The sequence below is a fragment of the Trematomus bernacchii genome, unplaced genomic scaffold (assembly GCF_902827165.1).
Source record: "Trematomus bernacchii unplaced genomic scaffold, fTreBer1.1, whole genome shotgun sequence".
In the NCBI taxonomy this organism is placed as follows: Eukaryota; Metazoa; Chordata; class Actinopteri; order Perciformes; family Nototheniidae; genus Trematomus; species Trematomus bernacchii.
Window position 1 is genome coordinate 1,911,950 of NW_022987778.1, and position 25,618 is coordinate 1,937,567.

General features: G+C 41.9%; 2 protein-coding genes across 3 annotated transcripts; both read left to right on the plus strand.

Moving 5' to 3' along the window:
• The first annotated feature begins 463 nt into the window (after positions 1–463).
• LOC117497250 (tripartite motif-containing protein 16-like) lies at positions 464–2,262 on the plus strand. The gene has a single exon (XM_034149163.1). It carries the CDS (start codon positions 543–545, stop codon positions 2,211–2,213), a length of 1,671 nt encoding a protein of 556 aa, XP_034005054.1. The 5' UTR covers positions 464–542; the 3' UTR covers positions 2,214–2,262.
• Positions 573–20,459, plus strand: LOC117497251 (tripartite motif-containing protein 16-like). Of its 2 annotated transcripts, XM_034149165.1 has the most exons (2): positions 573–614; positions 18,824–20,459. In XM_034149165.1, the coding sequence occupies exon 2, from the start codon at positions 18,953–18,955 to the stop codon at positions 20,408–20,410; it is 1,458 nt and encodes a 485-aa protein (XP_034005056.1). In that variant the 5' UTR covers positions 573–614; positions 18,824–18,952; the 3' UTR covers positions 20,411–20,459. The 2 variants fall into 2 exon arrangements, with proteins under 2 accessions (XP_034005056.1, XP_034005055.1); XM_034149164.1 differs by lacking the exon at positions 573–614 and having other exon boundaries at positions 18,645–20,459.
• The last annotated feature ends 5,159 nt before the right edge of the window (positions 20,460–25,618 follow it).

Below are 25,618 nucleotides of genomic sequence, written 5' to 3' on the forward strand. Positions count from 1 at the left end.
TAACCTACGCCGTGTGCAAAATGCTTCTCCTTCCACATACTTTCAACTAGAGACTTTATTCCAACTTTAAAATGGTCACAAGACATTCAGCTATATCTGTGTTAGTGTTTTATTGATTCCTCTCTGTTTCATTCCTTCCTGTGCTAAATTGCCACAACACAAGTATTTAACCCCCTTCAGATTTTGTAAGTTTACCAACTTATTTTACAACTAAAAGCTCTTTTCAAATGAAGAGGAGGTTGTAACCGAGGCTCTGTGTAGGTCAGAGTCTGAGCGCTGCTCCTCCTCCTGGAATGACTCAGAGTTTGATAAGCCCTCCCTCTTCTTCCTGCTCTCAGACACAGCCAGCTCCACTCTGTATTTCCTGGTTCCTCCCCTTCAGCTCCACACTGAGGAGGAAGGGTGTAACGAACATGTGGGTAAAGAACAAGAGCTGATAGGCCACATTCACTGCACCCACACCTGTTGTTCAGATAACCTGTCACACTAGTTTCAGCTCTCAGGAAGTGAAACTCACACACTCGCTGCTACTGAGAGGTGAAATGGCGCAGAAAGGAGTTCAGCTGGACCGGGAAACCTTAATATCTTGTCCCATCTGTCTGGATCTACTGAAGGATCCGGTGACGACTCCCTGTGGACACAGCTACTGCCTGAAGTGTATTACAGGCTTCTGGGACGGAGAGGATGAGAAGAAGATCCACAGCTGCCCTCAGTGTAGGCAGAGCTTCACACCGAGGCCTGTCATGCTGAAAAACACCATGTTAGCAGCTTTAGTGGAGGAGCTGAAGAAGACTGGACCCCCACCTGCTCCTGCTGATCTCTGCTATGCTGGAGCTGAAGATGTGGCCTGTGATGTCTGCACTGGGAGGAAACTGAGAGCCTGTAAGTCCTGTCTGCAGTGTGTGGCCTCTTATTGTGACAAACACCTCCAGTATCATTATGAATTGCCTGTCTTTAAAAAACACAAGCTGGTGGAGCCCTGCAAGAAGCTCCAGGAGAACATCTGCTCTCGTCATGACGAGGTGATGAAGATGTTCTGCCGCACTGATCAGCAGTGTATCTGTTATCTCTGCTCTGTGGACGAACACAAAGGCCACGACACAGTGTCAGCTGCAGCAGAGAGGACTGAGAGGCAGAGAGAGCTGGAGGGGAGTCGACTAAACATCCAGCAGAGAATCCAGGACGGAGAGAAGGAGGTGAAGCTGCTTCAGCAGGAGGTGGAGGCCGTCAATGGCTCTGCTGATAAAGCAGTGGAGGACAGTGAGAAGATGTTCACTGAGCTGATCCGTCTCATGGAGAAAAGAAGCTCTGATGTGAAGCAGCAGGTCAGATCCCAGCAGAAGAGTGAAGTGAGTCGAGTCAAAGAGCTTCAGGAGAAGCTGGAGCAGGAGATGGCTGAGCTGAAGAGGAGAGACGCTGAGCTGAAGCTGCTGTCTCACACAGAGGATCACAACCAGTTTCTGCACAGCTACCCCTCACTGTCAGCCCTCAGTGCACCTACACACTCATCCAGCATCAACATCCGTCCTCTGAGCTACTTTGAGGACGTGACGGCGGCCCTGTCAGCAGTCAGAGACAAACTACAGGACGTCCTGAGAGAGGAATGGACAAACGTCTCACCGACTGAGGTGGATGTTTTACTGTCAGCAGCAGAGCCCACCACCAGAGCTGGGTTCTTACAATATTCACAGGAGATCACACTGGATCCAAACACAGCAAACACACAGCTGGTATTATCTGAGGGGAGCAGAAAAGCAACATTCATGGAACAAGAACAGTCTTATTCCAGTCACCCAGACAGATTCACTTATTATTATGCTCAGGTCCTGAGTAGAGAGAGTCTGACTGGACGTTGTTACTGGGAGGTGGAGTGGAGAGGGGGAGCACTTTATGTAGCAGTCGCATACAAGAATATCAGCAGAGCAGGGATGGAAAGTGGATTTGGACACAATGACAAATCTTGGCCCTTAGATTGTAACAAAAACAGTTGTTTATTTCGTTACAACAATATCGGCACTCTCGTCTCAGGTCCTCTGTCCTCCAGAGTAGGAGTGTACCTGGATCACAGAGCAGGTATTCTGTCCTTCTACAGCGTCTCTGAAACCATGACTCTCCTCCACAGAGTCCAGACCACATTCACTCAGCCGCTACATGCTGGAGTTATGCTTTATTCTGATTATGGAACCACTGCTGAGTTTTGTAAACTCAAATAGCCTGAAGTTATTGGAGGAACTCTTCTACTTCTTAAACTCACCGTGTCCATCAGAGCTGATTGTTCATGTCTTCACTGTGCAGAGATCAGCTGTCAATCAAACATTATGGGATGTGCTTCAACATCTTCTCATAATAATAATAATTTGTATTTCTATAGCGCTTTTCCCGAACCCAAAGACGCTTTACATTTGAGGGAGGGTAGACAAACAAGGACAGGCAAAAAACAAACCTAAACAAAAAACAAAAAAACTAAACAGGAAAAGCAGTCAGGAGGAAGTTGGTTGAGAGGGGGGGGGGGGCTTATGGATATACAGAGTTGAAGAGGTGGGTTTTGAGGCGGGACTGGAACAGGGTGAGGGACTCAGACTCACGGAGGTCTTGGGGGAGGGAGTTCCAGAGCTTCGGGGCTGCCACTGAGAAGGCTCTGTCCCCAAAGCTCCGGAGTTTGGCCTTGGGGATGAATGAGTCGCTCGGCTGCAGGGCAGGTGAGAGAGGGACGGAGTTTGGCAATATTGCGGAGGTGGAAAAAGGAGGTTTTTACTACTTGGCGGATGTGGGGCTCGAGGGAGAGGGTGGGGTCAAATATAACGCCAAGGTTGCGTGCCTGGGTGGAGGGGGAAACAGGGGTGCCATCGATGGTGAGTGTCAGGTTGGGGTTTTTGCTGAGGGTGGATTTGGAGCCGATGAGTTGTTCTGTAAATGTTGGACTTTCTTCCGGCTCCTTCCTGTGTCTGTGTAGCCATGGAGGCTGTCACTGCTCAGGAGGATCCTTGTTCACCTGAACTGATATGTAAACTTTGCTCTAAATATGTGTTGGATATTTCTTTTGATTCATGTTGTTGTTTCTCTTGTAATGCACGAGTCTTCAGAGAGAAAGCAGCAGAGCTTCTTTTATTGTACACATTTTATTCTGCCCACTTTCTAAAACAATAGAGACATTTATAATCACATGTATTATTTTGACAGATTAAATGTTATTGTTGCCCAAATTAACTAACAAATGAGTTCCCAGATGGTTATAACACTTATTTCATCATAACATGTTTATTTAAAATGATGTTACTTACTGTCATGATCATAATCAATAAGTACATCATGTATTATTCTCCTGTAAATAGCTTAGAGTCTTTGCTTGGGAAATACATTGTATAATATTACAGTTATTGTTTTGCAGACTAATTGTTGTTGTTGTTGTTGTCCAAATAGAAATTGGGTACTCTGATGTTTTATAGAACATTAATTATCATGATAATAATCAATAAGGAAATCATGTATGATTCTGTTTGAAATAGCTGAGATGAAACACATTCATGGTGTGGATAAAGTGAAACTGATCATGAAATCATTGAACAGACTTTACTGATGGGATGTGTGATCAAATTAAATGTTTGGATCATTAATAAAGGTTTGTCTTTCAAAAACAAAAAAAGGATGTTCTTCTTGTATTATGTCCATATACTATTATGCATTTCCTAGTTGTATCTTGTGCCTCTACTGTGACATGTTTCACAAAACACGTTACTTACAGATAAACAAATATAGCTGACAGCGTTAAAAGATAAATAGGATGTCAGGAGTCCAAAAGAGGCGTTTCAGGCAGGTTAGGCTCTGTTGTGATTGGTCAACCACTTAGGTTAAGGGGCGGGACATCTCTATCACGTACAAATGTGTTGGAGCGCTAGCCAATAGCAGTGCAAGTGTTACATTGTCTAAATATCTTACCCAGCCCTCAGACACCTCGCTGTAATCAAAGCGCTCAGACTTCATAGAAAAGAACAGAATTCTTACCTTCCAGATTAAAAAGGAATCACTGATCGGGCGTTTCAATGTGCTAACTCTCTCAAACCAGCAGAGAAAATGTCTTGTTCCTATGGAGATATGTTCCAAGTCTTGCCTTTTTCCTTAATTAATCACTAACTTGTGTTAATTAATACAAATACCCAATAAAATACAGAATTTTACGAAGATCTTGTTTTACTGTGTTGTCCTCGGAACGATTTATTGACAAAGATAATGACATTTAATTAGATTACGTTTTCAGACGCTCATATAAAGCTCTATCATTAGCACCATTTATAACGAATAAAACACAAATTTAAGGAAACGTGATGAATGTGAAGCCAAGTGGAGTCGGATATTTAGACTTGTGTTTGACAAACAACAACAATGAGGATGTTAAAAGTGGTGTAAAATAAAAAGTCATGAAGAATTTTAGCAAAGGTCAAGCCTTTCCTTTCTTTGAATGACTTTGAGAGAGTAATACATTGTTTTATATCCACTAAACTGGATTACTGCAACGCTCTGTACATTGGAGTAAGCCAGGCTTCCCTGTCTCGCCTATAGCTGGTCCAGAATGCTGCTGCACGCCTCCTTACAAGGACAGGCAGGCGTGAACATATTACGCCTGTACTCGCCTCTTTACATTGGCTACCAGTCCATTTTAGAATACAACTTAAAATGTTACTGTTCGCATACAAAGCCCTAAACGGTTTAGCCCCACCGTACCTGGCAGATCTTTTAAAACCATACACACCCACACGGTCACTGAGGTCGGCTGACAGACTCCTTCTGGTCGTCCCTAAATCAAGGTTAGAGCAGCGAGGAGACAGAGCCTTTGCTGTTGCAGCTCCAAAAGTATGGAACGAATTGCCCCTCCAGGTTAGACTTGCTCCAACTCTGCCTGTTTGTAAATCTCATTTAAATACCCACTTCTTTTCCCTTGCATTTACAGACCAGGTGACACTTGTGCTTTTAAATTTGGGTTTTTATCTTACTAGTGTTTTGTATTGTTTTTACGTCATGTAGGAGAGTTTCTCAGTCTGTGGCTTCTGATCTGGTTTCATTGTCTCGTGTTCAGTGGCGGTTCTAGAACATTTTACATGGGGTGTCAAAGGGGGGGCAAGAGGTCATGCCAGGGTGGCATGGGAGGGCGGACAGTACGTGGTATTTTATACTGTATATAACCTATTTATTGTTAATTCATGCCCTAACACAAGTGTTCTTAATGCACAAGAGAAACAAGGTGTTCAGACAAACAATCGGGTGCACTTTGAGTCCCCCAAGCTTACTTCAACAATTTTAAATGAAAGGAAACTACAACATTTATTTTAAAGCAATGAATTAATGGAACAGGTTGTTTTGCATTACAATGTAAAACTAAATATATACATATATATTTTGTTTAAAAAAGATGTGTTGTCTTAGTAGTAGACAGACATATTTGCATGTCCTCACTAAGCATTATTACATATTAATTTAATATTAAACAAATCAAAATGGCCAATTATCCCAAAATGTTGCTGCTAATATAATCATATGCTTGTCAACTTTAACTGATCAAAAATAAATTCTGAAAAAATACTTGAATTATCTATGAAATTGCAATATTGACACACGTCCCTCAGTTTGTTTCAACCCCGTCACGCCATACCATTTACCCTCCTATTAAAATAATGGATCAGTCCATGTGTGATCTGCATTGAGGGAATTACATCACAAAAGTCTTCTGAAGAAAAGATGGCAAAGAAAGGCAAGTGTCAGTTTCTTCTCTTACCTATATTTCAGTTTTTGTATTTTCAGATTAAGATTGACAAGCTCAACATTTCAACTCTGTTATATGAATTAATAATAGTAAATAATTGTTTATTACAAAATAAACAATAGTTTTGCAAAATATTACAATTTTGTAATGTCCTTGACTTCCATGTGGTGCCATATCTTAGCTAAACAAGGTTTCATGGTTACTTTTTGTCAAAAACTTCAACCCTGTTACATTTTTTCAAGGAAATTCCTAGTAATTATTTATATGTTGTGCCTGAGGTGGGAAAATGTAAGTAGTCCACTACCAGTACAATATGTAAGGAGAATAAGAACATACCATGTGGTCCAGCTGGAGTCTCCTCTGCCTCCTGATCACTGCCTCTGTCCCTCTTTCTGACACCTCATCTTTATTCCTCACATACATTTCTTCTTCTTCACTAATGCCTTCATCTCCTCCTCTTCCTCCTGCTCTGACCCTCCTGGTCTCTTCATCTCCTCCTCTTCCTCCTGCTCTGACCCTCCTGGTCTCTTCAGTGAACTCTCTTTTCCTTTTCCTCTTTCTGTTCGTCCTGATCACTTCTCAGATATGTCTTTGTGTTGTTGTTGAATCACTCCAGCTACTCTGGCCTGCAAGAGTCTACTTGTGAAAAGCACTGGTACAAATGCTTGTATAATTTTACACGTTAGGGCGATGTAGCTGATAAGTAGCATATCATAAATATAACATCAGAAAGTATTTATCAAACGCACACAGGCAGCTGTGTTTAGATCCAGTTTTTACGGTAAAGGATGTATCCTGGTTTCATTGATCTGGCCTCATTGCTGTGATGTGTAGTTTACGTGGATGTAATAGTACCGCATAGTTTAGCAAAGTGATCGATCTCCCAGCTAGCGCTGTCTGCGTAGTATTTTGTAACGTAACGCCCCAAACAGCGCCCGTCTGTTAAACGCTATCGATTCAAACGGCTGCGTTTTATTAATATTTAGTTTCAAGCTCTCGTCCTTAGTAAAAACAAAACTAGTGGAAGGGGAAATGCTCCCAGGGGAAGCTGATCCACCCTCAGGTGCTGGGACAGCTCGCTCCCTCTCTGCAGCTCTGTGAGCCGATGTCTGTGTGAACGCCGCTCCGCAGTTTAATGCAGGGCCGTAGCTGCGTTTTTAACGGGCCTAAAATTATATTTAAAATGATTCACTTTTAAATAATGTACTGACACTACATACTGATATACACCTGAACATCAGCAGGAGAGGACTCTTTAAAGTAGAGACACTACATACTGATATACACCTGAACATCAGCAGGAGAGGACTCTTTAAAGTAGAGACACTACATACTGATATACACCTGAACATCAGCAGGAGAGGACTCTTTAAAGTAGAGACACGACATACTGATATACACCTGAACATCAGCAGGAGAGGACTCTTTAAAGTAGAGACACTACATACTGATATACACCTGAACATCAGCAGGAGAGGACTCTTTAAAGTAGAGACACTACATACTGATATACACCTGAACATCAGCAGGAGAGGACTCTTTAAATTAGAGACACTACATACTGATATACACCTGAACATCAGCAGGAGAGGACTATTTAAAGTAGAGACACTACATACTGATATACACCTGAACATCAGCAGGAGAGGACTCTTTAAAGTAGAGACACTACATACTGATATACACCTGAACATCAGCAGGAGAGGACTCTTTAAATTAGAGACACTACATACTGATATACACCTGAACATCAGCAGGAGAGGACTCTTTAAATTAGAGACACTACATACTGATATACACCTGAACATCAGCAGCAGAGGACTATTTAAAGTAGAGACACTACATACTGATATACACCTGAACATCAGCAGGAGAGGACTCTTTAAAGTAGAGACACTACATACTGATATACACCTGAACATCAGCAGGAGAGGACTCTTTAAAGTAGAGACACTACATACTGATATACACCTGAACATCAGCAGGAGAGGACTCTTTAAAGTAGAGACACTACATACTAATATACACCTGAACATCAGCAGCAGAGGACTCTTTAAAGTAGAGACACTACATACTGATATACACCTGAACATCAGCAGGAGAGGACTCTTTAAAGTAGAGACACTACATACTGATATACACCTGAACATCAGCAGGAGAGGACTCTTTAAAGTAGAGACACTATACTGATATACACCTGAACATCAGCAGGAGAGGACTCTTTAAAGTAGAGACACTACATACATATACAACTGAAAATGTGCATAATAGGGCGCGGTTTCAGACCCGATGCATATATAAATACACATATGTGCCAAAACAAACATCTTTGCCCCCGTTACAACACATGCTAGGTTAGCTAGCTAACTTGCAGCAGATCTGCAATAATATCGGAAGGAATTATGCGATCGCATTGTTAACATAAGTCAATAAACATTGATATTTTAGGTAAGTTTCCAACAACAGAGACAGTTGGCAAACTGTATAATCCCTGAACATCACTAAGTGCTCCGGTCCCAACTGTGTGCGTCACTTTTTAGGGTCCGTGTTGTTTATTTAGTTTCTTTATTTGCAGCGTTTTGTTCACTTTTAGTAAACGCTACACATGTTTCCTCAAGTTGGTGAAGATGTTTCTTCTTGTGGTCCATTGTAACGCATTTGCACCTGTCGGCCACCGTAAGGAAAGCACGCTTAAATGGATTATGTGACCCCATGCAGAAGTACATCCTGGTATTTTGGATGTTAGTACTGCTTCTTCTAGAGTTATTAGAGCTATTGTTTCTGTTCATTTCACACACAGCATGCACACACAATACTACCCATTTTTTTTTTTTTTTTAGCTTTTAAGGTTATTTGTATAGTTACATTTAAATGTGTTGTAAATACTTGTCTTTAGCATCCTAGTTTAATGCTAAATTGTTTCTTAAAAATACTTATTTTTTATTTTCCTTATATATATATTGTCGTGGCTTCCTTCCTTATTTTTCTATCAAGCCACTAGACGACTTAAACAGAAATGTTTAACTAGTTTTCTTTCCTTTATCTTTGTGTTACTTACAGTTGAAGAGTTGCTTGGCCTCCGATGGTTTATATCAGGGGGGTCAAACTCAATCACACAGTGGGCCAAAATAAAAAAATGGGTACTAGTCGAGGGCCGGACTGGTTCAATGTTTATTGCAAAACTTATTGAAATGAACTTATTGCACATATTAAACCTGGAACTAACAAAGCTTAAATGATTGCCTATAAAAACAACATTAAACATTAAATAATCAGTTGCATTCATTTCTTATGGCTCTATCTGCAGCTTTTCCCAGAGTCATTTCTTATGATTACATTTTTCCACAGGCCAACAACAGCTTCAAAAAAACTAAACATGCCCTGATGTCTCAAGAAAAAAAGTGCAGAAGGAAACATCCATTGAAACTCAGTGTGCTGCTCTGTGATGCTAGTTCAAGCCAGATACTTGGCATCTCATCTTGGGTGCAAGGTCATCAATGTTTGGGCTCAGGCTCTGAGCTGAGGAGATCCTCAGGATTGAGTGAAGGTGTGCGTGCAATATACCGGCGGGCCAGATCTAATAGTAATTAAAAATTATCCTGCAGGCCGAAATTAAATCCACCAAGGGCCTGATTTGGCCCCCGGGCCTTGAGTTTGACACATGTGGTTTAGAGGATATGAGGCGATGGGTTTGCTCAAAATAAAATAACAAACTTTTACACATGCAACAAAGAAAAGAGGCCTTTACAATAGTCAAAACAAATAGGCAAAACTCAAATAAAATAACAAACAACTTAGGTGTTCTTTCTTTCTTGAAATATAACTTAATAACTTAAAGGGTAATTGAACAGTTAAAAACTGTTCCTCGACGGCGTCTTTCTGACAGGTTGCTGCCCATCACTGTCACTTAAAGGAGGCGCCGTGGGAATTGTAGTCTTTCATAGTGTGTTGACTACAGACGTCACAATTAGGTGGCCTTTCTTATAAAAACGAAATACTGGCTCTAACATATATACTTTGCAACTTATTTCTTTAGATTGTTTATGTTCGCACCACCAGATACCAAAGCAGATTCCTTGTATGTTTAAACGTACCTGGCAATAAACTTGATTCTGATTCTGAGGCATACTCTCTTATGCTTTGACCTCTTCTGTCTGGCCTTATATGAAGACAATACAGTACACGAACAACTTGGCCTCTCTTCTGCCTGAAAGTAAAAGCAGTTCTGACATGTTGACGTTGTTCCCTCAGATATCTGCAGTGCCTCTGAGAGAGAGAGTCCCGACGTGTCGCCTCAGGGCAGAGAGAGAGACAAAGATTTCAGAGAAGTGTCCATCACTGAGGAGCGGGAGCAATGTGGGAGATCAGGATCGAGACGGTTGAGATTGACTTTCACTGATCGACAGACGAGGAAAAAGCCACACATGACTTGAAAAGGAAAGTTACATTAGCTTGAAAATGCTTTTGTGTCCTCCTTGCTGTATTGTCTTCCTTTAAAATAGAAAATGTTCTTTTGTTTGTGCTTCAGTTGTGTTTATTTACACTGCATAACGATCTTTAAAGAAGGATCACTGTGTCGATGGCATTGAGGATGATTGTGCAAGCTGTGTTTTAAATATTACCTGACTCTAAATGTGTTATTTCACTTGTTTTTTATTGGCATTTCTGGATTTAGGCGTACATTTGAAATTTCTCATTAAAGTAAATGCTGATCTTCCATTCTGAGGAAAACACAATTGTTTTAGTGGTGATGCTTAAATACCTGTGTCATTAAAGCAGTTCTGTAAAGGTGTGTTAGCAGGTCTCTCCATGTGAACTGTGAGGATGTGTCGCCCCCTAGTGGACAAACGTCTACACTTACATGCAGTCAAGATTTGTACTGTAGTTACATTCTGAGGTACTTTATTTTTATCTTGAATATGTTTGTATGTATTAATTTGTCTTTCAAATAAAGTACACTGTGTTATTACCCCTGTCATTCATTCTATCAGAGTCCTTTCTGTACAAAGCCATCGTTGTTCATTCATTAAAAGCCGAGCAACGATCTGCAGAATGAAGCTGTTAATCAATATCAACATTAAACGTTCAAACACCTTCTTCTTTTTTTGGAGTATCGGAAGAAAGATGTGGAAAATCATCTTCACATTATTGAGGTTTTAATAAAGAAAATACCTTTTATTTCCTAAAAGAACCGAGGTTGACTTTGTTTAAAATCGGCATGCAGGTAAAATTAGTGTTAAAACATGATAAATACATACATAAAAGTGCTTTTTTTTAAATAAGTGCTTTTAAAAATAAGTGCTGGTAATAAAAATCACCTCAACCCAAATGTTAAAATATATAAAATATAAAACAAATATGTAAAATGTAAAATATAAAATACAAAATACACACAGGTTAGTAGGCACACGGGGAGGGAAAATATCTTAAAATAAAGTCAACCAAGTGTCCCTAAAAGTGTTTAAAACCCAGGCCGAGGTCTAGAGAGGTGGTGCAGGTGAGACATGGGACACGCCTCGGATGATGTTTTAAAAAATACTTTATTAAGGGCTTATTCAAGGGTGTTTTAGAGCATGGATGTATAATAAGAACAGTTTAGGATACAGACCGGACTGGATGTTCTCCCACAGGATGCGGATGTGCTGGTCTCTGTCGGAGCGGCACTGCTCGTGGTTGAACCCGAGCGTGTGCAGCAGCTCGTGTTGAACCGTGCTGTGATACAGGCAGCCCTGCCGGTCCAGAGACACCGTCTGGGAGTAGCCCCGACGCCCCACGTACGAGTAACACCTGCAACAAACACAACATTTAAAGGTCTCCTATCATGCAAATTGCACTTTTTCATGCCCTTTGTACATAAAGATGTGTCCCCGGTGTGTCAGGGAATTCACAAAGTGTCAGAAAATAAAACCCTCTCTCTTTTTCTCCGTAACCAAATCTCTAAAAATGGGGGAACAACGGAGCTGATCCAGATTTGCGTCCGATATGACGTAATATCGGAAATGTGGGAGGGCTTTACACCCATGGCCCTATCAGAAACGTTGCTATCAGAAACGTTGCTATCAGACACGTTGCTACGTGTTTTGGACGTAATATGGTCTTTGTTTACATTAGCAAGCATCGCTAACACTCAGAGCTAACCTGTACTGGAGAGAGTATGTGTAAAAAAGCAGGAAAAAAAACAAAAAAGGATGCCTCAAAATAGTATAATAGGAGACCTTTAAGAATCATAATCTGTTTTTTTTGGGTTTAAAGTAGGTTTACAAATACGAGCTTTACCTGCCGTCTGACTGGAAGTTCAGGAAGTCTCTCTGGCATGTGCGTCTGACGAAGCGAATGCAGGAAACATCGTGGAAGGAAGTCAGGCCGCGCTCGATGATGGAGCGCTCACAAGAAGCTGAGGAGAAAGAAACAAAGCAGCTGTGGTTCAATGGAGGTCAAGGGTCACATTCAGGTTCTTAGACTTTTCCTCAGAGGTGGGAGAAGTACTCAGGTCTTGTACTTGAGTAAAAGTAGAAGTACCAGAGTGTAGGAATACTCTATTACAGTAAAAGTCCTGCATTCAAAATGTGACTCAAGTAAAAGTAGAAAAGCATTATCATCAAAATATAGTTAAAGTAGTGACAGTAAAAGTAGTCATTGTGCAGATTGGTCCATTTCAGAATAATATATGATGTATTTTATAATGATTGATCATTAAAGTGTTATCAAAGCTGCTAAAGGTGCAGCTAGTTTGAATGACTTTGTATACTGCAGGGTAGCTTGTGAATTTACTCCAGGTGGAACTAAAGTCTGATTTAACACTTGATTATATTTCACATTATTAATCCAGATCTGTAAAGCAACTAACGGGATTAAATACATGTAGTGGAGTAAAACTACAACGGAGCAAACAATTGCACTTAAGTACAGACTGTTAAAGGTGATTTAAACCTGAGAGCAGGATTAGCTGAAAAGAGTCCAAGGAAGCTTATTTAAAAGTTAACAGCATTTAATTAAACAAATGATACGGTGATACAAATGGAATGGTGGAGAGGTGCGGCTCTCCCGTTCGCGTGGGGTGCCGCTGCCTCCTCCCAGCTGTTGTTTATCGCGTGGCCGGGGTAGAGAGAGAGCGTTTTTTCCTGTCCATCATTGTACATTTAACTAATTAAATATGATTAATATGTACATTATCCCGTCTATACTGACACATTTATGTCCATAACTCTGTATGTTTATTGAGTCCAATGTACACCGTCTAAAAACGACAATTATGACTGAATTAAAACAGTTTGACAGCATTTTAACACTCATGTAGCCATGTTTGCAGCCCTGTTCCCTGGGTAACAATTGAATTACCCTCTCCTGTTGAATTAAAACATTTCCCACGGCTTTAAACACTAATATACCCATGATTCAGACAATTATTCCTGGGTAAATGTGTTATCTTTTTACCCTGGTCCTGAATTAAAACAGTTCCCCCGACTTTAAACACTAATGTACCCATATTTTGCCCACTTATTCCTGGGTTAATATATCATCTTTTCCCCCTGGGTGTGTGTGGCACCATCTGGTGGAAGATTTGTGAATTACACTAAAATCCAAAACTTTAATGTTTTTTTATCTTAGCGAAATAATGGTTTAATGACCCCAATGTAATGATCATTTATGATTCTGCAGACGTTGTCTACACGTGTATCACAACGGCTTATTTTTAGAGTGATTTGGAAAACTCGGTTAGCGAGGTTTATTTTTGTCAATATGAGATGCACTGTTTTCATGTCCCATGTACATGTCTGTACATATGGCCTCACGTACTACTAACATATACTAACAGAGAGTAAAGTAGCGAGTAAAGTAACGAGTAAAGTAGCGAGTAAAGTAGCGAGTAAAGTAGTGAGTAAAGTAACGAGTAAAGTAGCGAGTAAAGTAGCGAGTAAAGTAACGAGTAAAGTAGTGAGTAAAGTAGCGAGTAAAGTAGCGAGTAAAGTAGCGAGTAAAGTAGCGAGTAAGTAACGAGTAAAGTAGCGAGTAAAGTAGCGAGTAAAGTAGCGAGTAAAGTAACGAGTAAAGTAACGAGTAAAGTAGCGAGTAAAGTAGCGAGTAAAGTAGCGAGTAAAGTAACGAGTAAAGTAGCGAGTAAAGTAGCGAGTAAAGTAACGAGTAAAGTAGCGAGTAAAGTAGCGAGTAAAGTAGCGAGTAAAGTAGCGAGTAAAGTAGCGAGTAAGTAACGAGTAAAGTAGCGAGTAAAGTAGCGAGTAAAGTAGCGAGTAAAGTAGCGAGTAAAGTAGCGAGTAAAGTAGCGAGTAAAGTAACGAGTAAAGTAACGAGTAAAGTAGCGAGTAAAGTAGCGAGTAAAGTAACGAGTAAAGTAACGAGTAAAGTAGCGAGTAAAGTAACGAGTAAAGTAACGAGTAAATTAGCTAGTAAAGTAACGAGTAAAGTAACGAGTAAAGTAGCGAGTAAAGTAACGAGTAAAGAGAGACCCTGACCCTCCTGGTCTCTTCAGTGAACTCTCTTTTCCTTTTCCTCTTTCTGTTCGTCCTGATCACTTCTCAGATATGTCTTTGTGTTGTTGTTGAATCCCTCCAGCTACTCTGGCCTGCAAGAGTCTACTTGTGAAAAGCACTGGTACAAATGCTTGTATAACTTTACACGTTAGGGCCATGTAGCTGATAAGTAGCATATCATAAATATAACATCAGAAAGTATTTATCAAACGCACGCAGGCAGCTGTGTTTAGATCCAGTTTTTACGGGAAAGGATGTATCCTGGTTTCATTGATCTGGCCTCATTGCTGTGATGTGTAGTTTACGTGGATTTAATAGTACCGCATAGTTTAGCAAAGTGATCGATCTCCCAGCTAGCGCTGTCTGCGTAGTATTTTGTAACGTAACGCCCCAAACAGCGCCCGTCTGTTAAACGCTATCGATTCAAACGGCTGCGTTTTATTCATATTTAGTTTCAAGCTCTCGTCCTTAGTAAAAACAAAACTAGTGGAAGGGGAAATGCTCCCAGGGGAAGCTGATCCACCCTCAGGTGCTGGGACAGCTCGCTCCCTCTCTGCAGCTCTGTGAACGCCGCTCAGCAGTTTAATGCAGGGCCGTAGCTGCGCTTTTAACGGGCCTAAAATTATATTTAAAATGATTCACTTTTAACTAATGTAATGCTTGTTTCGTTGCTTGAGAAGCTTGTGGAAATAGTGTAGGTTTGTTTTAGTACAGTTTTAGGGAAACAAAAGTTAGGGGGGCAGCTGGGGGGGCAAGGCTCTACTGTGGGGGGGGGGGGCAGCTGCCCCCCCTTGCCCCCCCGTAGATCCGCCCCTGCTCGTGTTTTACATTTGTTTCATGTCCTGTCTGTTTTTCTTTGTTCAACTCTGTTGTTTTTAAATGTGCTATAGAAATAAAGTGGATTGGATTGGATAATGATCAACAACAATTATTGGGAAATAGAAAATAAAACTGATGATATAACAAAAATACTTTATTAATCTGTGTTTGACGACCAATTGGCAAAGATGAGGATGTTAAAAAGTGGTAAAATGTTGAAAATAAAACTAATAAAAGTCATAAACAACATTTAAGTGAAAATACAGTGAATAAAAATTATGATTATTAAAATGATTAAATCTTAATAATAGAAATAGGTAGAATAAAAGAAGTAAAGTAAAAATAACGATAAAATGATGACCAATTATCCCATTTAAAACAATGATATAGCACCTTTTAGAGCTCCTCTGATACACTTCAAAGGGTTTGACAAGCAATTGATAAAAATGTGAAAATAAAATAGATTAAAACAATAAAAAAAGTCATTCAAAGATACAATGAAATGGAAAATAAAGATGATGGAGTTATAAAGGAGACAGCTGCTGGGCTGTCAGAAGAGGGGGAGAAAAATAGATCTCCGTCTTCCGTGTTTTATTATAGTCTATTATTATATAGAGTTGTTATTCATTTGTTTTAAAGCTCAATAAATAACAAAGAAGACCTTTGACCGGCACTTTTCTAATTTTGTCCGGAAGATTTAAACTTTAACGGACATCTTGACCGGCGAAAGTAACTGAAACTGAAACTCTGCCGCACGGTCCCCTCGTTCCTTGGAAGAGGCGGAGAGGTGGGTGTTTGTCATCTGCTGGTGGACTAACCGGAGAGAATTACAGTGCTTGCCTCGACGGGGAGGGATTGCATTGAATTAAAGCAGCGGGAGCAAACGCTTGCCTCGGGGAGGGAGAAAAAAAGCCACAGCGGAGAATAAACAGAAGGGTAACCATGGTAACCATGCGCGGGAAGTCTTCTTCGCTGCTTTTGTGGCAGACTACAGCGCCACTTACAGGCCTGGCATATGTACTACAGCGTCTCCAGCGCTTTCGAGCGGCAATGGCCGGCCGTGGCCCAACCCCACATTCCCCTGATAGGTGGAGGATTGGCCCAATAGCCGTAGCGCCACCGTCCTGACGTCAGTAACGTGTTCAAATCTGGATCAGTTTTTATCAGATCCGTTGCAGCCCCTTTTTTTTTAGAGATTTGGGTATGGAGGAAAATAGAGAGGGTTGTGTTTTCTGACACTTGGTGAGTTCCCTGGAACACCGGGGACACATATTAATGTATAAAAGACGTACAAAAGTGCATTTTGCATGATAGGTCTCATTTAAGTGAAAATACAGTGAATACAAATTATGATTATTAAAATGATTAAATCTTAATAATAGAAATAGGTAGAATAAAAGAAGTAAAGTACAAATAACGATAAAATGATGACCAATTATCACATTTAAAACAATGATATAGCACCTTTTAGAGCTCCTCTGATACACTTCAAAGGGTTTGACAAGCAATTGATAAAAATGTGAAAATAATGTAGATTAAAACAATAAAAAAAGTCATTCAAAAATACAATGAAATGGAAAATAAAGATGATAGAGTTATAAAGTACATAATAACCAGACCGCAATGATGTATTTTATTTAAAATCAGATTACGTTCAGACCCTCACAGACCCTCTGTCAGAAAGCAGCACGGCCAAAACACTTCACTTAGTCTCTTTGGATCACTTGCTGTCTCCTCTGGGTTCTGGTTCTGGTTCTGGGGTGTAGAACTGGAAGGTGACACAAACAGGGACCCCGGTGAGGGCGGTGCTTAGAGGCACCTTTAGGGTGGGGGCTGCTGTGGAGCAAGGGTGAGGAAACTCTGGAATTGGGGAGGGGGAGGCAGAGGACGTTCAGGAGGTCAGCGCTCGGAGAAACGTCCACAAACAGAGCTATGTTTGCTGGGTCTTCAGGGAGGAGAGGGAGGGGGACTGTGGAGGTCTGAGGGTCCTCTGAGAGGAGAGGAGGGAAGGAGATGAGGAGGGGAGGAGGTGAGGAAGGGAGTGAGGAAGGAGGTTCAGTCTCCTGGATCACGTAGGGGTGTCTCTGTGATGGCGTCCTGTGGGGGGGGGATCCTGGGAAGGGGACACAGTGGGGGACGTCTCCTCGGAGGAACTCACCTCGATGGACTCTAAGGAATCTGAGGTTTCTTCTTCTCCATTGAGACACATCTGTTGGAGGGTAAAAATAAAAGATTTAAAAGAAGGTTTCAACCACAAATCATCATTTTGGTGTCAGTCAAAGAGGACGTATAGTTTTCAGGTTCATATTTAGTGTGAATGCTGTTTACACTTTGGTTCTTCTGTTTCTTTATTCTTCCGTCTTCTTATTATTTCACCCCATGTTTTGCCGTTGAATAACTTCAGCCTACTTTCAGCTAAAGAAAGCATTCAAAGATGAAAATATTCAGCCTTTTCAGCACATGATGGGAAACGTTATAACATGTAACTCAATGGGAGAACCCTTCAAATCCTCTTTAACCCTTGTGTTGTGTTCGAAAGCCGTTAGCGTTCATGGTGTTCGCGGGTCAATTTTGACCCATGATTTATCTCAGTCCAGAACACACAAAAATAATGACTATAATCCAATATTGTTTTAACTACATCATAACTAATTTATAATGCATTCATAACCGTACAATCCTGTTGTAATTTAATGTTATGGCCTCAAAACACATTACACCACATATTTATATGTGATTCAATTCACTCATTATATTCACTATAGTGAAGACAGTGGATCATTACGTTATCTGACTATAATAGACTAATATTAGAATACAATCTCCCCAGATTCAATTATGGTTACAGTGGATGAAGGGGGTGGGGGAGGGGTGTCTAAAGTCAAAGATGAATCTTGATTGGGCCAAATTTGACCCCGAGTGACCCAAAACAATTCTGCTGGGTCTCCCCAGAACTGAACACCAAATGATACACTTTTTTTAGAGACCTTCAGACTGGGCAAAAATTGTCAAAATCAGTTTTGTAGTGTTTATATATCTGTTGTGGAGGATATCATGAAGCCTTGTTCTGATACAAAAAACTAGAGCGTAGTTATTATATAATTTAAACTTGAAACGGGTCACAGGAGACCCGAACACAACATAAGGGTTCACCTACGCCGTGTGCAAAATGCTTCTCCTTCCACATACTTTCAACTAGAGACTTTATTCCAACTTTAAAATGGTCACAAGACATTCAGCTATATCTGTGTTTGTGTTTTATTGATTCCTCTCTGTTTCATTCTTTCCTGTGATAAAGTGCCACAACACAAGTATTTAACCCCCTTCAGATTTTGTAAGTTTACCAACTTATTTTACAACTAAAAGCTCTTTTCAAATGAAGAGGAGGTTGTAACCGAGGCTCTGTGTAGGTCAGAGTCTGAGCGCTGCTCCTCCTCCTGGAATGACTCAGAGTTTGATAAGCCCTCCCTCTTCTTCCTGCTCTCAGACACAGCCAGCTCCACTCTGTGTTTCCTGGCTCCTCCCCTTCAGATCCACACTGAGGAGGAGGGGTGTAACCAACATGTGGGTAAAGAACAAGAGCTGATAGGCCACATTCACCGCCCACACACCTGTTGTTCAGATAACCTGTCACACTAGTTTCAGCTCTCAGGAAGGGAAACTCACACACTCGCTGCTGCTGAGAGGTGAAATGGCGCAGAAAGGAGTTCAGCTGGAGCAGGAAATGTTATCTTGTCCCATCTGTCTGGATCTACTGAAGGATCCGGTGACGACTCCCTGTGGACACAGCTACTGCCTGAAGTGTATTACAGGCTTCTGGGACGGAGAGGATGAGAAGGAGATCCACAGCTGCCCTCAGTGTAGGCAGAGCTTCACACCGAGGCCTGTCATGCTGAAAAACACCATGTTAGCAGCTTTAGTGGAGGAGCTGAAGAAGACTGGACCCCCACCTGCTCCTGCTGATCTCTGCTATGCTGGAGCTGAAGATGTGGCCTGTGATGTCTGCACGGGGAGGAAACTGAGAGCGTGTAAGTCCTGCCTGCAGTGTGTTGCCTCTTACTGTGACAAACACCTCCAGCCTCATTATGAATTGCCTGTCTTTAAAAAACACAAGCTGGTGGAGCCCTCCAAGAAGCTCCAGGAGAACATCTGCTCTCGTCACGACGAGGTGATGAAGATGTTCTGCCGCACTGATCAGCAGTGTATCTGTTTAATCTGCACTATGGATGACCATAAGGGCCACGACACAGTGTCAGCTGCGGCAGAAAGGACTGAGAGGCAGAGAGAGCTGGAGGGGAGTCGACTAAACATCCAGCAGAGAATCCAGGACAGAGAGAAGGAGGTGAAGCTGCTTCAGCAGGAGGTGGAGGCCGTCAATGGCTCTGCTGATAAAGCAGTGGAGGTCAGTGAGAAGATGTTCACTGAGCTGATCCGTCTCATGGAGAAAAGAAGCTCTGATGTGAAGCAGCAGGTCAGATCCCAGCAGAAGAGTGAAGTGAGTCGAGTCAGAGAGCTTCAGGAGAAGCTGGAGCAGGAGATCTCTGAGCTGAAGAGGAGAGACGCTGAGCTGAAGCTGCTGTCTCACACAGAGGACCACAACCAGTTTCTGCACAGCTACCCCTCACTGCCAGCCCTCAGTGAACCTACACACTCATCCAGCATCAACATCCGTCCTCTGAGCTACTTTGAGGACGTGACGGCGGCCCTGTCAGCAGTCAGAGACAAACTACAGGACGTCCTGAGAGAGGAATGGACAAACGTCTCACCGACTGAAGTGAATGTTTTACTGTCAGCAGCAGAGCCCACCACCAGAGCTGGGTTCTTACAATATTCACAGGAGATCACACTGGATCCAAACACAGCAAACACACAGCTGGTATTATCTGAGGGGAGCAGAAAAGCAACATTCACGGAACAACAACAGTCTTATTCTAGTCACCCAGACAGATTCACTGTATGGTCTCAGGTCCTGAGTAGAGAGAGTCTGACTGGACGTTGTTACTGGGAGATGGAGTGGAGAGGGGGAGGAGTTTATGTAGCAGTCACATACAAGAATATCAGCAGAGCAAGTATATTTGGATACAATGACAAATCTTGGTCCTTAGTTTGTAACAAAAACAGTTATTCATTTCGTTACAACTGTATCAAAACTCCCGTCTCAGGTCCTCAGTCCTCCAGAGTAGGAGTGCACCTGGATCACAGAGCAGGTATTCTGTCCTTCTACAGCGTCTCTGAAACCATGACTCTCCTCCACAGAGTCCAGACCACATTCACTCAGCCGCTACATGCTGGAGTTTGGCTTCATTCTAGTTATGGAGACACTGCTGAGTTTTGTAAACTCAAATAGCCTGAAGTTATTGGAGGAACTCTTCTACTTCTTAAACTCACCGTGTCCATCAGAGCTGATTGTTCATGTCTTCACTGTGCAGAGATCAGCTGTCAATCAAACATTATGGGATGTGCTTCAACATCTTCTCATAATAATAATAATAATAATTAAAGCTGCAAGCAGCGTTGAGCGGGTCTTCGACGCTCCGCAGGCTGTTGTCCGCACGTCGAGGTGTGTGTGTAGGTGTCTCGAGCTGTTGAGGGCCGGACCATTAACTGTCATCTGAAGTCTGGTGGTGGCCGGACCATTAACTGTCATCTGAAGTCTGGTGCAGTTTGGAACCTTTTCCATTGACTTAAGACAACATTGTGTTTTTTGGCGAGGGATGCGTTGCCATGGATACGGCATATGATGACATCCCATAATTGGCGTAGAGCTGTTGAGGGCCAGACCATTAGCCATCATCTGAAGTCTGGTACAGTTTGGATTATTTTCCATTGACTTAAGACAACATTGTATTTTAATGGCGAGGGATACGTTGCCATGGCAACAGCTTTTGAGGAAAACTCACTTTTGTCATATTGAGGTGTTAAGGGGTGGACCATTAACTGTCATCTGAAGTCTGGTGCAGTTTGGACCATTTTCCATTGACTTAAGACAACATTGTGTTTTACGGCGAGGGATGCGTTGCCATGGAAACGGCATATTATGACATCCCATAATTGGCGTAGAGCTGTTGAGGGCTGGATCATTAGCCATCATCTGAAGTCTAGTGCAGTTTGGATCATTTTCCATTGACTTAAGACAACATTGTGTTTTATGGCGAGGGATCTGTCGCCATGGCAACGGCATATGATGACATCCCATAATCGGCGTAGAGCTGTTGAGGGCCGGACCATTAACTGTCATCTGAAGTCTGGTGCAGTTTGGACCATTTTCCATTGACTTAAGACAACATTGTGTTTTACGGCGAGGGATGCGTTGCCATGGAAACGGCATACGGTGAGATCTCAGATTTCACGTAGAGCTGTTGAGGCATGGACCGGTGATATAAAAGTGAAGATTGGTGGACGATGGGACCGTGTCCCTTGGAGTTACAGCGACACCGTGTTTTATGGCGAGGGATTCGTTGCCATGGTAACGCCATATTAAGTAACATAAAATTTGACGTAGAGCTGTTCAGGGCCGCAGTGTTAACCATCATGTGAAGTTTGGTGGCGTTGTGAGCATGTCAGTTTGAGTTATGACATCATCGTGTTCCATGGCGTTTGATGGGCCTAGCATCGAGCGAACGCGAACTTTGGCGCCAAATCACGGCTGCACCGTGCGAAAGAAAAAAACTTCCGTGATAACTTTGAATTGCCCATGTCTGGAGATGCTCCCCGACGAATTTCGAGTCATACGGATAAAGTCCCTGGGAGAAGATAGATTTTGCGCGGAGGACGAGAAACGCGATAAATCGCGTTTTTCCGACGCCAAATTCAAAATGGCCGACTTCCTGTACGTTATTTTTTACCCCTCCAAGAGGCTTTTTTGTTCGTCTCCGCACCCTAGATATGCGTAGCGAGTTTCGTTCGTTTACGTGAAAGTTAAAGTGGGGGGAGTTTACGTTAAAAACGGAAGTGGGCGTGGCCTACGCAATTTTTTACGCAAAGTTCCGGAACCAATTACATATCGCAAGTTGCACCACTTCTGACGCGCGTGCAACATTTGGTGAGTTTTCACATGTGTTGCGGGGGTCAAAGGTTTATCGGTCGCTGCGCGACCGATTTCAATAGGGTCTTCGCCGACCTACTGTAGGTCTCAGACCCTAATAATAAAAAATTGTATTTCTATAGCGCTTTTCTCGAACCCAAAGACGCTTTACATTTGAGGGAGGGTAGACAAACAAGGACAGGCAAAAAACTAAACTAAACAAAAAACAAAAAAACAAAATGGGAAAAGCAGTCAGGAGGAACTTGGTTGAGAGGGGGGGGGGGGGGGGGGGGGGGCTTATGGATAAACAGAGTTGAAGAGGTGGGTTTTGAGGTGGGACTGGAACAGGGTGAGGGACTCAGACTCACGGAGGTCTTGGGGGAGGGAGTTCCAGAGCTTCGGGGCTGCCACAGAGAAGGCTCTGTCCCCAAAGCTCCGCAGTTTGGCCTTGGGGATGAATGAGTCGCTCAGCTGCGGGGCGGGTGAGAGAGGGACGGAGTTTGGCAATATTGCGGAGGTGTAAAAAGGAGGTTTTTACAACTTGCCGGATGTGGGGCTCGAGGGAGAGGGTGTGGTCAAATATAACATCAAGGTTGCGTGCCTGGGTGGAGGGGGAAACAGGGGTGCCATCGATGGTGAGTGTCAGGTTGGGGTTTTTGCTGAGGGTGGATTTGGAGCCGATGAGTTGTTCTGTAAATGTTGGACTTTCTTCCGGCTCCTTCCTGTGTCTGTTTAGCCATGGAGGCTGTCACTGCTCAGGAGGATCCTTGTTCACCTGAACTGATATGTAAACTTTGCTCTAAATATGTGTTGGATATTTCTTTTGATTCATGTTGTTGTTTCTCTTGTAATGCACGAGTCTTCAGAGAGAAAGCAGCAGAGCTTCTTTTATTGTACACATTTTATTCTGGCCACTTTCTAAAACAAGAGAGACATTTATAATCACATGTATTATTTTGACAGATTAAATGTTTTTGTTGCCCAAATTAACTAACAAATGAGTTCCCAGATGGTTATAACACTTATTTCATCCTAACTTGTTTATTTAAAATGATATTACGTACTGTCATGATCATAATCAATAAGTAAATCATGTATTATTCTCCTGTAAATAGCTTAGAGTCTTTGCTTGGGAAATACATTGTATAATATTACAGTTATTTTTTTGCAGACTAATTGTTGTTGTTGTTGTTGTTGTCCAAATAGAAATTGGGTACTCTGATGTTTTATAGAACATTAATTATCATGATAATAATCAATAAGGAAATCATGTATGATTCTGTTTGAAATAGCTGAGATGAAACACATTCATGGTGTGGATAAAGTGAAACTGATCATGAAATCATTGAACAGACTTTACTGATGGGATGTGTGATCAAATTAAATGTTTGGATCATTAATAAAGGTTTGTCTTTCAAAAACAAAAAAAGGATGTTCTTCTTGTATTATGTCCATATACTATTATGCATTTCCTAGTTGTATCTTGTGCCTCCACTGTGACATGTTTCACAAAACACGTTACTTACAGATAAACAAATATAGCTGACAGCGTTAAAAGATAACTAGGATGTCAGGAGTCCAATAGAGGCGTTTCAGGCAGGTTAGGCTCTGTTGTGATTGGTCAACCACTTAGGTTAAGGGGCGGGACATCTCTATCACGTACAAATGTGTTGGAGCGCTAGCCAATAGAAGTGCAAGTGTTACATAGTCTAAATATCTTACCCAGCCCTCAGACACCTCGCTGTAATCAAAGCGCTCAGACTTCATAGAAAAGAACAGAATTCTTACCTTCCAGATTAAAAAGGAATCACTGATCGGGCGTTTCAATGTGCTAACTCTCTCAAACCAGCAGAGAAAATGTCTTGTTGCTATGGAGATATGTTCCAAGTCTTGCCTTTTTCCTTAATTAATCACTAACTTGTGTTAATTAATACAAATACCCAATAAAATACAGAATTTGACGAAGATCTTGTTTTACTGTGTTGTCCTCGGAACGATTTATTGACAAAGATAATGACATTTAATTAGATTACGTTTTCAGACGCTCATATAAAGCTCCATCATTAGCACCATTTATAACGAATAAAACACAGATTTAAGGAAACGTGATGAATTTGAAGCCAAGTGGAGTCGGATATTTAGACTTGTGTTTGACAAACAACAACAATGAGGATGTTAAAAGTGGTGTAAAATAAAACAAGTCATAAAGAATTTTAGCAAAGGTCAAGCCTTTCCTTTCTTTTAATGACTTTGAGAGAGTAATACATTGTTTTATATCCACTAAACTGGATTACTGCAACGCTCTGTACATTGGAGTGAGCCAGGCTTCCCTGTCTCGCCTACAGCTGGTCCAGAATGCTGCTGCACGCCTCCTTACAAGGACAGGCAGGCGTGAACATATTACGCCTGTACTCTCCTCTTTACATTGACTAGCCTACCAGTCAATTTTAGAATACAACTTAAAATGTTACTGTTCGCATACAAAGCCCTAAACGGTTTAGCCCCACCGTACCTGGCAGACAGGGTTCGAGTTATGTGGGAGCCAATGGGAGCTGTGCTCCCATAAGGAGGGGTCTGAGCTAGTTGCGTCGCCTGGCCTGGGCATCCGGGGCTTTAGCCCCGAATGTTTTTTCTGTAGCCCCGGACAATTCTCCCTCAATAATATAATACATTAACCGTGCTTTACGTGAACCTCATCATGACACGAGAGGACGGCAGCACTGTAATTTCCCGTGTTCAGTGAATGCAACAGAGGCATGACACCAGACCAATCAGAGAGTTGCATGGAAATAAACGTGTGCTTGTGTCATTCAAGCTCGGCTCTGTGTGTGTGTGGCAATAGCGCATTTAGTGTGATAGAGAGAGAGAGAGGGAGAGAGAGGGAGGGAGGGACCGGTGTCAGCATGGACCGTGTTGTTAGCATCTGGTTTGCTAGCTGCACTAACGGACATAAGGAGCTGTTTGTTCCACAAGAAGCTGGAGGAGAGTCCTCTCCTCTCAGACTGAGAGACTCAGGTGAGCTAAAGGACTCTCTGAGTGTTTAGATAGTTAACTTTAGTCTAAGTTATCTCAGTGGGTCTCAAACGGTTTGGTCACAAATTATTCAAAAGATTATTTCAGCGGCACACCTTCATATGATCATTATAGTTATAAAAAAAATAAGAGAATAAAGGAAAAACAGTTATGAAATACTATATGGCAGTAAAACAAGAATAGAGTTTAAAAGGGGAGTGATTAGTAAAATATCCATAAAGAAAAAGTACATCTGTTTACAGTTCTGCTTCATATGGGTGTTGAGAGAGGTATCCATAGATCTCTTCATTTTGCTCTCAAAGTGCACCAGATTGATGCATTTAACTTCAACATTTAAAAAAAAATCTTCCCAGGGGAGCATCCCCCCGGACCCCCCTAGAGGAGGTGAGGTCTGCCCCCCACTCATAAAAAATACCACTTTACCCCTGCCTATATGCCGTGAGCTGATTATCGAGCCTTCATTGTAACAGTCGCGGGTGTATTGTGTGTGTGCGTGTG

Excerpts from the sequence above, each read along its gene's own strand:
- LOC117497250 (XM_034149163.1), top strand. The coding sequence starts at position 543 with ATGGCGCAGAAAGGAGTTCAGCTGGACCGGGAAACCTTAATATCTTGT.
- LOC117497251 (XM_034149164.1), top strand. The coding sequence starts at position 18,755 with ATGGCGCAGAAAGGAGTTCAGCTGGAGCAGGAAATGTTATCTTGTCCC.